This window comes from Cebus imitator, unplaced genomic scaffold (genome assembly GCF_001604975.1).
Source record: "Cebus imitator isolate Cc_AM_T3 unplaced genomic scaffold, Cebus_imitator-1.0 Scaffold297, whole genome shotgun sequence".
NCBI classification, from domain to species: Eukaryota; Metazoa; Chordata; class Mammalia; order Primates; family Cebidae; genus Cebus; species Cebus imitator.
In genome coordinates, this window is record NW_016107612.1 from 2,544,508 (window position 1) to 2,559,160 (window position 14,653).

Here is a 14,653-nt window from a genome sequence, read left to right on the forward strand (position 1 = left end):
GGGAGTACGAAGCCTTCATAGATTACATCCCCCAGCCCCCATCAGATCTAACAACTACCATTAAAGTCTCTCTAAGTCCCAGGGGACTCAGGGAGACATAGGCCAGATAGCATCCTTGTTTTTATCTGATTCAAAATTCATGCAAACCACAAGGTGAACTGCACTGCACCGCAGAGGTAGCACCATAATATTTCCATGATTATTAAAAAAGATAGTGTCCTTAGCTCCACTGTGTGACTTAAATGTCAAGATTTCTTTCACCAGGGGAGATCCAGTGACATTCTGAAAACGAAGTGTGAAATCTGAGTTCGCCTCCCAAAGAGCTGCCATTATCTCTAGGGGATACAGCTCCAGTCAAGGCCCCTGGAGGAATAAGAGCACGGGCAGCCATCTTTCATCCTGCTTAGGTTGGTGACTGAGACAGAACAGCCCCCGCCACCGTTAGGGGCCTGCTGTCCCCCATACCCCGAAAAAGCATGGAAACAGAGGAAAATCTTGAGCCTCTTCAAGAGAAATTCCAGGCACCTAGCTAGCCTTGAGAAGTACATGAGCAACTTGAGAGGCAAGGAGGTTGTAACAGCTTAAGATAATAGCCACCCAAGTAAGTTAGAGCCACAAGTTATTTGTTTCCCTATAGACACTAAAGAAAACATCTTAACATATGTCCTTGAGTTGTTTTTCAGAAACCTGGACCCCCACCAGATGAAAAATGCCCATTGCTGTCAGGTAGACCTCAGAAGAGCGGGAACTGAGGCCAGAACGCTGGCCGCCAGTCTTTGTTCTAAATTTCTTCCTGAGGGGCCTGGAGAGACTCACGCCTACAGGCCAGACCTTAACCTTCCTTTCGGCTGTCCCCAAGGTTTTAGACAAAGTCTCGCTCCTTAACTAACTGCAAATCACAGAACCTCTGGATCTACCTCTGACCTCAAAGCCCGCCACACAAGATATCCTTTTTTTGGCCAAACCACTGTGTAACCTCCACGTATAGGTTTATGATTTTGCCTGTAACTTCTGCTTTCCTAAAATGTACCCTTGCCTTTAAAAGCTCTTGCTTGTATGGCCAGTGAGGAAGTGAGGTGCTAAGCACTAGCTGCCTGATTCTCCTAGCTTGACCCCCTACAGATAAACGCAGCTTTTGTCTTGTAAACTTCAGTGTTGGTGTTGGCTTTATGGCACAGGTTGAGCAGACCCAGGTTGGGTAACATGATCTTGCGTGGCCAATTAAGAACCTTGTGCTTCTGGTTCTAAGTTGAAAAGTGCAGATAAACCTTGCCCATTCCTCACTACATTGCTTTGAGTATAATTCATTAATACCTTATCAATAATAATGATTTTGGACAAGTAATGAGAATAACTGCTAACACATGTTGAGAAGCTGCTATGTGACAGACACTATCCTGTGCACGTTACAGACATTATCTCATTTGCTCTTACAGCAGATATGAATGAGGGAGGTATCAGGATCATTACTATTTTACAGTCCAAAACACTGAGGCTTCGAGAGGTTATATAATTTACCCAGGGCCATATAGCTGGTGGTAGAATTGGGGTTTAAATCTAGCATCCAATACTTCCTGTGTCAGGTGCTGTGCTAGAGGAACAGGATCTATACTCTGTCCTTAAGGAGTTTGTAGTTGAGAGAAACAGGCATAGGCACAAATTGTGAGAAAATGAAAACTGGAGTATTTTCAACTGAATAAACCCTCATATAAGTTCAAGGCATGACTGCTACCAGTCCATTTGTTTACAATTTATTTTACATAGGCAAAGATACACACATGTACACGTGTACATTTTACATACGTTGACATATACACGTGTATGTATGATGAACTGTGTTAACAAAGGCTTGTTCAAAGACTTTCCCCATCCCCTCTCTGGTCCAAGTGAACCTTCTAATCCTGTAATTGTTCAGTTTCCTCAACCCTTTCTTCCAGCGTCAGAGTTTAGGCCAGCTCAGCCAGACTAGGCCTTCTGCTTTTGTGATGCAGATGTCGGCCCTGGGATAAGGTTAGAGGAAGGAGGAGGGGGAGAACTTGGCTCAGAAAGGGAAGACAATTTACATAATAATGAGCTGGGGTGAGGAGGGAGGAAGAAAAAGAGGGAAGGGGAGGAGGAAAAGGAGACTGAGAAGGAGGGAGGACCACAGAGGGAAAGGGAAGGGAGGAGGAAAGGGAGAGACAGAATGGGAGGAGGTAAGGGAGATGACGAAAAAGGGCGGAGTGAGGGAGAGGCAGAGCAGGAACCCCTTTGGTGGGAGAGAGAGAAGGGGAGAGAGGACCAGCCTTGCTCGCTGGGGTGGAGAAGAGGGTCTCTGGAGAACCTCAAGGGAGTGGGGTGGGACAGACAAGGGAGGCAGGAGAGGATGTTTGAGAAAAGCAGGGGGAGCTGTCTCTGGTCCCTTTTCATATTCTCAGAGAGACTTAGGATAAAGGATGGGATTCTTTGAATGATTTGTTTTGCTGGATCATACTGTGCCTATCTAAATGGGACTCTGCTCTGGACCTGGGCCACACAGATTCTAGGCTTATTAGTATTTAGCGTCTATATGTATACATAGAGAATTTGTATTGCATGACCCTGGGCAAGTCATATAGACTCTCCATGCCTCATTTTTTTTTTTAAATTTATAAAATGAGGACAAAAATAGCACCCAGTGCACAGGTAGTTGTTAGGATTAACTAATCTAATCAATAAGGAATATTTATTAAATAACAGGGCAAATTGTTTGAAAAAGGCTCTGAAACATAAAAATGGAAAATCATTATCTTAGAGTCAGTAATTCCCAGGGCTTCCGTTCTCTGAATCCATCCATTTGATATGTGCAGACCTCCCCCACCTGGAAACCCCTTAGGTTTGGAAGCTGACTCACCCTCTGTGGTCCCGACCCACACGCTTCCTGGCTTTCTGGCTGAGGTTCCACCTTGTGCCCACCCACCCAGGCTGGTGACACCAGAGTTTCAGTTTCTTGATCCTTACATCCTTTTCCAACAGCCAATTAATCACCAGGTCCCTGTATTTCCTTTGTTGCTACGCTTCACTCTGATGCCTTTCTGACCCCTCACCTAGCCCCTTGTGCCTTATTTGTGGTCTGCTGCTGGAGCTTCTTCACCTCCCCCCCATCTTTAGTCTCCCCCGACCATACCCTCCTCCCCACCCCATCCACTCTGCACATGCCAATATCATAATTTCCCAAAGTCTCACTTTCATCCCGTCCCAGCTCAGAATCGCTCCACGGCTGCGTACTGCTAACAGGATAAAACCCAAACTCCCTGGCCTACCTTCCAGGGCCTACCAAATCTGCAGCCAACTAGACCTTCCAGCTTTCCCACACCTTGTTCAGACGCCAGTCCTCTGTTCAGGCCACTGACCTCCTCCACCAATTAACTCTTCTTTCCCTCATGACCAACCACTGCCTCTATTATGTTCCTTCCTGGCTCCAAGGGCCTTTGCTCACCTACACCTGTACCTGTCAAACTCTACCTGTGCTTCAAGGACAGTTCCAGCTCCACTCCTACTAAGCAGCTCTTCCTGCCCACTATGTGCAAGGGCTGTGCTCACTCTGCCTGTGAGCTCCATCTTCCCAGGAAGATGACCAGCTCCTTAAAGGATCCAACTTACAAGCCTTTGAATCGTCACATGGGGCTTAACACCAAGCCTACACATGGTAGGTACTCAAATCAACAGCTGTTCACATAGTGATAAAGTCACAAGCACTTTGCCTTTTTTCTCTGAAAACTGGGAAAGTTCAAAATGTCATTCCATTAAAGGGATTGGTTTTGAAGACCTACTAAGTGCTGAGCACTGTGTTGGCTGCTGGAGTGAGGAGGTGACCCAAAGATAAATGACATAGGCCTTGATCAGATGACCTTAAATTATGAAGGGGTTCTTAGGCTGGGCTCCGTTGGTGGGTCAGGCCCCCTGAAATTGCATGCAGAATTTCCTGGATGTGTGCTTGTGTCCCCTGACCTGGAGGAAAGGCTCGTGGCTTTCATTAGCTGCTCAAAGGACTCTGACTATACCATAGGGCCCACTGCTCTACGAAAAGATGCACAGACAATTAATCTTCATGCCAGTGTGTGAGATAAGAGCTTCATGGAGAAAGCACTGAGCTGAGTTTCTTCCTCAGAGAAGGAAAGGGGAAGGCTTCATGGACAAGATGAAGCTTAGTGGGTCCTTACTGAGTCGGGCAATTCCACAGAGAAGAGGGGAAGAGGAAAGATGAGGGCATTAGAGGCAGAGAGCACACCCCAGCGAAGGCCCAGAGGCATGAGACTGCATGGGGTCCCTGGGAGGGGTCTGTAGTCTGAGGCTAAGGCCTGGGGTATGGAAACAATAGACGGACATAAGGAGGTCCCTGCTGTTTGCCCTGAGCAGAGACTCTTTCATGTTCAGGCTCATGCACAGTCACGGGGCCCCAAGTGACTCCACACCAGAGAGGCTGGGGGAGAAACCCGCCAGTCCTCCTTCCCCTGGGGGCCAGGGCAAGTGGTGAGTCAGCTGTCGGGGAAAGTCAGGGACACCTACCTGCTCTAGGGGCTGACACCAAGGTACATCAAGGAAGCTCTTAGGTGCTTTTCTGTGTGGAGAATGCAAGGCTGGCTGGCACCAGCAGGTGCTAGGAGTAGATCTGTCTTCCTCCAGACACCCCCTGATGAGTGGTGGTGGGTGACAGAGGTGAAGAAAATACGAAAGGAAAGGAGGTCTCTTCTTTAGAGACCAAAACATGGATCTGGGCTCGTGCTGCATGAGGTGGTTTCCCCAACATCCAAATGGCAGATCCCCTAGGTGGGGAGTGGCTGGGGACCCAAGAGACAGAGTAATGTGGGGACCCCGCCCTGGGCTCAGGGCATCTGGACATCAGCAGCTGCCTGGCTGCAGGTAGCTCTAGCTGAACAGAGCTTTATCTTCCTCTGCACCAGGCTCACTCCTCCCTCAGGGCCTGGGTGCTTGTCTGGAACTTTCTGTCCCCTCATCCTCCCACTCTGAAGTAGCTGCTCCTCCCACCCCCAGATCAGGCTCTCATATCACCTTATTTTGTTTTCTTTGCAGCCCTTAGCATTATCTGACATTAGGCAGTCACCTAGTTGTGGGCTTGTCTGCTGCCTATACTGGCAGATAGGAAGCTCCATGAGAACATGGAAAGGGAAGGATCTTGACTCTGAGCTGCCCCCACACCAGCAGGTGCTACAGCCCTTTCAGGACTGGTGTGCCTCCTCATCCAGAGAGGAGAAGTGGTGGCCACTCTCTTCTGTAGCCTTTTCAGGCCGGGTGTGCCTCCTCAATGAGAGGGGAGAAGTGGCGGCCTTCCCTCTCTTCTGCCCAGCTCCACAGGCTGCGAATCCATGCCAGCTCGCTCCCAGGAGTGCCTTCTCCAGCTGTCTGGGTTGCTCTGGCCTGGGTTTTGGGTTTACTCCTATCCTGCTCCTCACAGGTGTAAGAATACAGGAAGGGGGTGCCCGAGTGCTAGGGAAGCCTTTGCTCACCAGGAAGCTCACACCAGACAAGGCTGTGTTGCCCTAGGGACGGGCTGGGTGCTGGCCATGGTGCCACCTTCCATAACAGGACTAGGCTTGGACTTGACTGCGTCCAGTGGACCTTCCAGAGATTCCCACTCAGCTCTTAGTCTCTCCTTCCATTGGAGCCTTCCTCTCCTTCCTACTTGAAGGCTCACTTGACTGGGAAATCCCATGGAGGAGAAATAGCCAGAGAAGGGTCCCTGTTTCCCAGGGGCCTACAGTACAACCCTTAACATATCATAGTCCCAGCAATTCCCAAGCAATCATCTCTCTCTTCAGGAGAATAAAATGGAAAAAAAAAAAAAAGTCCCATGGGAACAATTAATGTTTTCCAAAATGGAAGGAGAGAAGTATTCCAAAACCACACTGACTTTTTTGGGTTATAATCAGCATAGGAGATTTTCAGAAAGAAAGAGCTGGCTGGGAGATGAATACATTTGCTCCTGGAAGATCTCAAATGCTGTGTGTGTGTGTGTGTGTGTGTGTGTGTGTGTGTGTGTGTGTAGGGGGTGTGCCTTTTGCACTGTGCCTGAGATTCAGGCACCATGCTCCCCACTCCCTATTTAGCCAAGGGGAGACAGAGAGGCCAGAGGCCTGTGGCTTGTGCCATGACTGAAGATAAGATGAGGCACTCCCTGCTCTGGGCTGTAATAAAATGAGTTAAATAAAATTAGTCAGTATGTGTAAAATGCTCAGTATGTGCCCGGCAGCCAGTAGGTGCTCAACAAATGGTAGCTGTTTTTATCCCTGCTATTGCTATTAAGAAGAATGAAGCACTGTATTCATCTGGGCTAGTTCTAATGATCTCAATAGGTGCTTTCTGAAACCAGACACCATTCCCTGCTGTTCTCATTCCTGTATCCACAGCACCTAGCATAAAGCCTCACACATCATAAGCCTGCAGTGAATGTGCTGATCCACTCCCCCATTCCCTCTTTCCACAGGCCCTGGCTCTGTGACCAAACTCAAAGCTGGTCTCAAGTGCTTCCTTTGCAGAAACAACTTCCCAACTTGGCCTCCAGGAGGAGCAGCAGATGGGCCCAGGTCCCCCTGCTAGTACCCAGCTTCTCCACTCCAGGCTGGCCTCAGACATACCCTTGGTCACCCAATTCCCCAGTACCTGGAGAAGCCAATGCCAGGGCCAGATGACTCTGCCCCATGGAATTAGGATTTTGTGAACAACATATTAAATTTTATGTTTAAAGCTGTCTGTCACAGATGATTTATCAGATACAGAGACAACCAGGACAGTTTTCCTCTGTGAGGGAGATGAGTTTTAGCAAAGACAGGACGTGTATAATGTAGAATCAAATCACACAGCAATCAGAGATGAATGCTCTCCATCCAGAGGCTCAGATGCAGAGCCCAGGTGCTTGGAGGCTCTGCCTGCGCTCTGCTTCCTTCTCCAATCTCCAGGTCCCAGAGGGAGGATCACTGAGATTCAGTCCCAAACAGGGACAAAGAGCTGCTTCTGGATAGAATTCTGAGGCTATTTTCTCCTCTCCCTCTCTCCCTCCCTCCTTTTATTTAGCCTTGCCAGTGTAGCTGTATATAGTTCAGTCTTAACAGTTAATATAAATGTATGCAAATTAGAGGCATTTACATATACTGATTCCATTTACCACTTAATAGAAGCCTGGAAACGTAACCCCCAAACAGTCCCTGTTCTTAGGACACCGAATTCCTACAGGAAGGAGAGCCCTGTTAGGTCCTCATACTTATCTGGGGGAGGCGGAAAACAGCCCTTGGTGTAAAGGAGGAAAGACAGTCAATTCAAATGGCTATCCCACTCCACGCCAAGGCAAGGGAAGTTCTTCTAAGGAGGGAAGACGGTGGCCGGGCAAGGCTTGTTTTGTTTAATACATATTTTTTTTTTGCTCAAGATAATTGCCCAAGGACAGGTACTTAGCGTTGTGGCAGCCCCAATTTAGAACTGTGGCCAACTCTTCCTCATCTGCAAAATAAATCCTAGAGTTCTGCTGCCCTTGCAACTTGCAAAGTTGGTGAGTTTGCTGGGAGGTTTGACGGGGGTGGGGTGGGGTGGGTGAAATGGCTTAGGCTCGTGACTGTGCCACCATATCTCTCATACATAGCAGAGTCTCTTGTTCATTTAAGGCAGCCCAGTACTGTAAAGAGGAGGCAGTGGGGTAACACAGACAGGCCCTGTTGTCACTGTGCTTATGGGTTCGGCAGCCTACCTTTCTCTCCTTATCACCATATTCGATGCCCAAAGTGTCCATGGCCCGGACGATGGCTGCCAGGGACTGGATAGTGTTGCTGTAGACAACAGGCTTGTACTGTTTCACATCTTCGCCGGAGAAGCCATCTTCATGGATGATCCTAGAGAAAAACCACACACACCACACCTGATGAGAGCATTGTCCTCATCAACACAGAGAGCACAGGCATGAGAAACACTGGCTGGCTGAGGGCCAGGTCCATCTGGGATGCTGAGTTACTGAGTTGCTACATTAATGCCATAAAATCTAAGGGAAAAAACTACCTAAATTACTGAAAAACAGAATCTTGGAAAAAAGAAATGCAGTCTTTTCACATTCCCTACATAATGAAAGAAAAATCAGTCAATGAGGTGTGGATAATACTTGAAAACACTTAGAACAGGAAAGGCATACATTAAGCACTCAATATATGTTAGTTATGAGTATTTTAAGCAAAGCTGGGGGTCTCAGTTTACGTGTACACCAGAGTCTCAACTTAGGTGCACACCAGAGGCATATTGTTAAAAATCCATGCAAGAAGTCTGCACATGGATGATGCATTTTTCTTTCACAAAAAACTCACAGCTTTTTTTTTTTTTTGGAGACTGAATCTCGCACTGTTGCCCAGGCTGGAGTGAAGTGGTGCAATCTCTGCTCACTCACTGCAACCTCTGCCTCCCTGGTTCAGGCGGATTCTCCTGCCTCAGCCTCCCAAGTAGCTGGGATTACAGGCACCCGCCACCATGCCTGACTAACTTTTTTGTATTTTTAGTAGAAACAGGGTTTCACTATGTGGGCCAGGCTCGTCTCAAACTCTTGACCTCATGATCCGCCCGACTTGGCCTCCTTAAGTGCTGGGATTACAGGCGTGAGCCACCGCTCCCAGCTGACTCACAGCTTTTAATGAAGGTAGAACAATTCACTTAAGATGAATAAATAACCATCTTTATCTTTGACAACAGAAAAATCAATAAAAGGGTTTGCCTACTTTTATATCCCTGGCTAGGATTTAACCACAAACCATCCTCATTCTGGTGGATCTGAACTGGGACAGAGAGGACATAAAGGGGATGTCACAACTTTCAGAGGGCACGTGGCATGCAACATGTCAACATGTGCTCACTGCTGACAAGGACCTGAGCAGGAGAGGAAGCTAAAAGGAGGGGCCCACACCAAAACTGCAAGAATTCTCTTATAACTAAAGTAATCCAGAAAGAGCAAATGAACTTTAGGATTAGCCTCCTACATTAGTCCTACCCCAATGAACTATATAATGAACTATAAATGTGACCACTTCTGTGGTCACATTTTTAGTCCCAGATAGAATACTACTTGTGACATGCTCATGCACCAATATAATAACTGAGACTTCCTTTCTGCCACACTACGGCCCCTTCCCATTCCTTCATTACCTTCACACATGAGAAAACGGCTACATTTTTTCTTCTTTTTTAAAAACAACAGTTTTATTGAGATGTACTTACTCATTTAAAATATACAATTCAATGGTTTTAGTATATTCACAAGGTTGGTCAATCATCACCACAATCTAATTTTAGAACATTTCAATCTTCTCAAAGAAATTTTGTAACCATTAGCAGTTACTCTTCATGCCCTGTCCCTACCCTAAACAATCACTGATGTACATTCTGTCTCTATAAATTCATCTATTCTGGACAGTTCATATAAATGAAACCATATAATGTATGGTCTTTTGTGACTAGTTTCTTTCACTTAGCACAATGTTTTCAAGACTCATTCACATTGTAGCATGTATCAGTAGCTCATTCCTTTTTATTACTGAATAATATTCCATTATATGGATGTACCACATTTTATTTATCCAGCCATCAGTTGATGGACAACAAAGATTCCTGTTGCAAAATTCTACTTGGTGCTGGTTTGTGGGTCTTCACCCTGAGTTTTTCTAAAAAGCAGATCAGAATGACCCTATCAATTTTCTGTTGACTTTTATTATTCCTAAGTCCACTTTTGTAAAAGTATCTTGAGGGAGTACATAACCAGTGCAGGCCACTGGTGCACCACCCCAGAGAGATCTCAAAGGGAATTGCTAGTTCCCACTGTAAACAACTAGAAAACGAGACAAAATATATGAAACAAGCATTTTCAGACACCAGAGAATAGACAGTGCAGGACTGTGTGGACAGTGTACGACTGTGATCCCTGAGAGAAGGGAGACCAGGGAGGGGAGTCCTATGATGGCCTGGGCGTCCACCTTTAGGTGTTTATTAGGCCACAGTGCAGGAGGGAACCCAGGCAGAACAGCCATTTCACTGAGCTGAAGAGAAAAAGTGAGTTTAGGAAAGAGGTAGCTGAAAGGGCAGCATACCAGAGGGGAGAAAACTGCAAAGAGAGAGTGGTTCAGATGCCTCAGAGAGCATGTAAGGGTCCCCTGGAGTCTGTGGCTGGATAGGGTGAGATTCCACAGCTGGCCAAGAAACAATTACTAAAGAAAGAACAAGCATCAGGGAGCTTATAAGTTGAACACTTCCCAGAGCTCATTCAAGGCTGGGAGATATTCAAGTTCCAAACAGCCAGAGTGAAGAGTCCTTGTTGAACTCCTGGGGCACTCAGCAGAGGCCCCAGAAGGCTCATGCCATAGCAACATGGCTGAACTAGCTCCAGAGTAAAGGCTGCTTTAGACCTGCCCTCATGAAACTTAAAAATGCAGTTTTAAAAAAAAATTAAGCTGATCTACAAGTAACTTAACTACCTGGTGAATAAGTCCAATAGTCTTTCAATGAGGAAAACAAAATTTAGACATTTGACAATATGATATTCATATCAATATCACACAAAAAAATTCCTGAATATGCAAAGAAGCAGAAAAGCAAGACCCATAACTAGGAGAAAATACAGTCAACAGAAGCAGACCCAGAACTGACAGAGATCATGGAATTAACAAGAATTTAAAAATATCTATTTTAAATATTTCCAAGAAATTGAAGGAAATTATGAACATAAAGAGGAGAGAAATGGAATACGTAAAAAAGAACAAAAGTAAATATATAATGCTGAAAATATAATATCTATAATAAAAATTACACTGGATGGGATTAACAGCATATTAGACACACAGAAGATGAGTGAACTTGAAAACATGGCAATAGAAACCATCTAAATTGCAACAAAGAGAGGGAAGAAGCTGAAAAATGTATTATGATGTTTATAACATACATAGAAGTAAAAGTTCAACAACAGCACAAAGGATGGAAAGGATAAAATGAAAGTATATACTGTAGAAAGATTCTTATATATGAAAAAAGTAGTATTAACATAATATTACTTGAAAGTAAAGTGAAATAAGTCAAGATACACATTGTAAACTCTAGTGTAAGTACTAAAAAATAGGATAGAAAGGCAACTGCTACCTAGATTCCCCTAAGAGAGTGGGACCCTCTGGGTGACCTGAGTGGTGCAAGCAGGATTTGCTGTTCCCCATGACACGATATGCTTCCCCAGAAGCCAGTGCACTGAGTTTCTCATGCTTCATTTGGGACCAGCAGGCCCTACCACTCTCCTGGGAATGCTCTCTAGACCTTTGGCTGGCTGTGGGATTTCCTGCAATCTATTTCACACCTACTGATATCATTAATCTTTATATACTCTTGGTCAGGCAGGAAGGTGGGATTTTATTATACTCATTTGACAGAAGAGGAAACTGAGGCTGAGAGAGAATAAGTAATTGCCTCAGTGCCTCTCAGCAGGTAAGAGCCCAGGCCATGAACAGGATCCAGGTCTCCAAGTTCACAGTCCTTTCTACCACAACTCAATTCATGGGCTGAAAATACCTCCTGGCAGGTCTCAATCTGTTGCCTGTGGTGTCCCAAGAAAAAGAAACTTCATTTGCAGTTTGTAAAAATGTTGCAATTTGGGGGAAATTGTTCAAATCATGATTAACCCTATAACTTGTTAAAACTGGCTTATATTAGGTTAAAAATAAGTTTCCTGTTTCTGGGTAGAATTTTATCTCCCCTTCTACTACAATGTAATAAGTACTCAAAGACTAGAAAACTTGGACCATACAGAACAACAAGAAATATTCATACTCCCACCACTCAGAAAAACACTTAATTTTTAAATGTTAAATCATCCCCCTAGATTTTTTTTAATGCCACATTCCTCTATTTTTTTCCATTAGCATTGATTTGAGGCAAATATCCTTAAATGTATCAAATAAGACCCTCTTTATTTTCTACTTCCCCACACCATTCTAGAAAGGCAGAGCAGAGCAGTGGTTAGAGGTTGGGCATTGGAGAGGATAAGCTGTGTGTCCCTGGTAATCAATTTAATCTCCCGAGCCTTGGTTTCCTCATAAGCAAAGAGTTGTGAGGAATAAATGTAAAGTACCTACCATATAGGAAGTATAAAACTAATGTAGCTATTAGTATTTTCATTCTAAAGGAATTTTATATTTATAAAGATATAAAATTCTACCCTGAAACAGGAAGCTTAAAATCCTATAATTTCTTTTATTTGCAGTATAAAATTAGCAGAGTAACTGCAGCTCATGTTTGATGGTTTATCCTCTGTGCTAAGTGCTTTACATGTATCGTTCCATTTAACCTTCAAAACAATCCTAGGAGATAAATTATCTCCTCTTTACAGATGAGGAAACTGAGGCTCAGAAAGGTTAGGCTACTAACTTGACATACAGCAGGTAATGGCTGATGCTGAGAGGCAGGCCTGCTCCTACTGCCCTGAATCCCTATATCCAGGAGAATCCAGAGATTTCACCCAGAAAACAAGCATCAGAACTCGCCCTGTCATATCTGCTGGCAATGTTCTGGCAAGGAGAGAGGCCTCTGGGTTGGCGTTGGAGTTGGAGACACAGCATTGAGGAGTTCGGTCTCATGTGACAGCCCAAGTCTCAGTCGTGGAGGTGACAAGGCCAGGATGTGGAAATCAGGAGTGAGGCTCGCTTAGCAACAGTTAATGGCATCTCACATTGCAGCAGCCCCAGCTGGGCTGTTCATCTACATAGCTGAGCGGTAAGAGTGCAGAATCAAGTCTCAGAAACATCAGTTGAGCCCCTGGGTCCAACCATGCCTCAAGCCCACCTTACACTTTTGAGTGATATGAGCCAAATAATTCCCTCTCAATTTTGCATAAGCTAATTTGATTTGGGTTTCTGCCACTTAGAACCAATAGAGACATGACTAAAACATGTTTTGTACCTTGATAACAATAATAATCAGAGATCATCTCCCAGAAGAATTGTTTACTAGTTTTTAATTTTTAAAATTAAAGCACCACATCTCACCCATCTCTGCTCTCTCCTCCAATTATTTCCTGGCATAGGGTTGAGCTCCAGATAGTGCTCAGATAAAATGGGACATAACTACATGAGCCAGGAGTACACAGATGCACCAAACCTGTCCCTCTCCAAAGCACTCACTAAAGGAGGCATACAAGTGTGTGTCCATGTGGTGTCCGTGTGTGTGTGTGTGTGTGCGCGTGCGCGTGCATGCATGTGTCAGGGTGGGGACCTACTAGATTTCTCATGACTGCAAAGCTAGGACATCAAAGGGAGACCAAGCCAGATTCTGCATTCATGCCCACCCAAAACTCAGGGACTCTGAGGGGTATTCCAGGCCACCAAATCAGAAGCATCACGAAGAACAGGAGGTCTGAACAGTCAAGGGCTGACTGTGCAGCCCTGAGTGTTTGACTTTGGACAGAAACCTCCAGCTGGACTCTGGAAACCTGGCAACGCTACTGAGAGGAGATCTCACGTGGATATGGGGAGAGACGGAGGGTAGCAACCAAGCCCGCCTGCGCAGGTCTGAGCTTTCTGGGAAGAGGCAACCAAGGGGAAACCTTGGTTCTCCCTGTACTTCCCCTCCTTTCTGCTGCCTTAGGGACCCTGCAGTAGGCCTGGACTTGGGCTCCCTTTGCTCTCTGTTTGCCCCTTGTAGTGTAGTACTGCACTTAGCTGCAGTGAGACTCCCCAGGCACATTGGCCTTATATGGTCACAGAACCACAGGCTTGGGAGCTGGAAGGGACCTTGGAGGCTCATCTGGCCCAGCAACCATTCTCCTTCTCTGAATCATAGACTCCTCTGAGAGTGTGACAAATGTATATACACAGATTCTACCCCAACTTCTGGAAGTTCACAAACTCACAGGCCCTAGGCTGCTGGGACACATGTTTTTTCACTCCATCTCCAGCTGGATTAAATGCCACTCATCTGCTCCCTTTATCAGCGCCCTGGCCCCTGCCCTGGGACTGCTGCTCCTCCTCTACCACAATCCCGTTAATAACCCACAGGAAGCAGGGGCTTCTAGAGCCAGACTCTCTAGCTCTGAGACTGGGTGCTTCTGTTTCCACATCTGTTCCTGGGAGATGGGCATGGTAACAGAGCTAGTTCATGGTTAGGATCGAAAGAATGAATCCATGTAGACTGCCCAGCACAATCGGAAGTCAGTCAGTGTTAGCCATTATTATTAATGTTGCCATATTTGGTACGAGGGATGGGGGAGAATGTGCAGTCAGTCAGGTGTCCCGTGTCTGTCCTCTTGAGGAAAAGGATGTGAAGTGGGTCCATGGGGAGGGAAAGCTGGGAGGACCACTGCTTGCCAGGAGGAGCAGGAGGAGGAGGAGGAGGAGGAGGAAGAGGAGGAGGAAGAGGAGAAGGAGGAAAAGGGGCGGGAGGAGAAGCAGCAGCAGCAAGGGTTAACAAGCCACAGTGGAGTAAAGAAGAAGGGCAGCAGAGGAGGTTTCTCTGGACTGAAGCAGAGAATCTGCTCATTTACCATTTACCAAATGAACACCTTGGGAGTGGTTGTGGGATGAAAAGGTGGATTTCCTGATTTGAAGCTGTCTTAATGTGTCATGAAATGTGTTTCTTTTTTTTTTTTTTTTTTTGAGACAGAGTTTTGCTCTTGTTACCC

At 45.7% G+C, this 14,653-nt stretch overlaps 1 protein-coding gene across 2 annotated transcripts in view; it reads right to left on the reverse strand.

Moving 5' to 3' along the window:
• GNAO1 (G protein subunit alpha o1) overlaps positions 1 to 14,653 on the reverse strand; it is a 168,597-nt gene that overhangs the window by 76,873 nt on the left and 77,071 nt on the right. For both annotated transcript variants that reach the window (XM_017502699.2, XM_017502700.2), the window contains exon 3: positions 7,718 to 7,859. In XM_017502699.2, the coding sequence (XP_017358188.1) occupies positions 7,718 to 7,859 (142 nt within the window). The remainder of the gene's footprint in view (positions 1 to 7,717; positions 7,860 to 14,653) is intronic.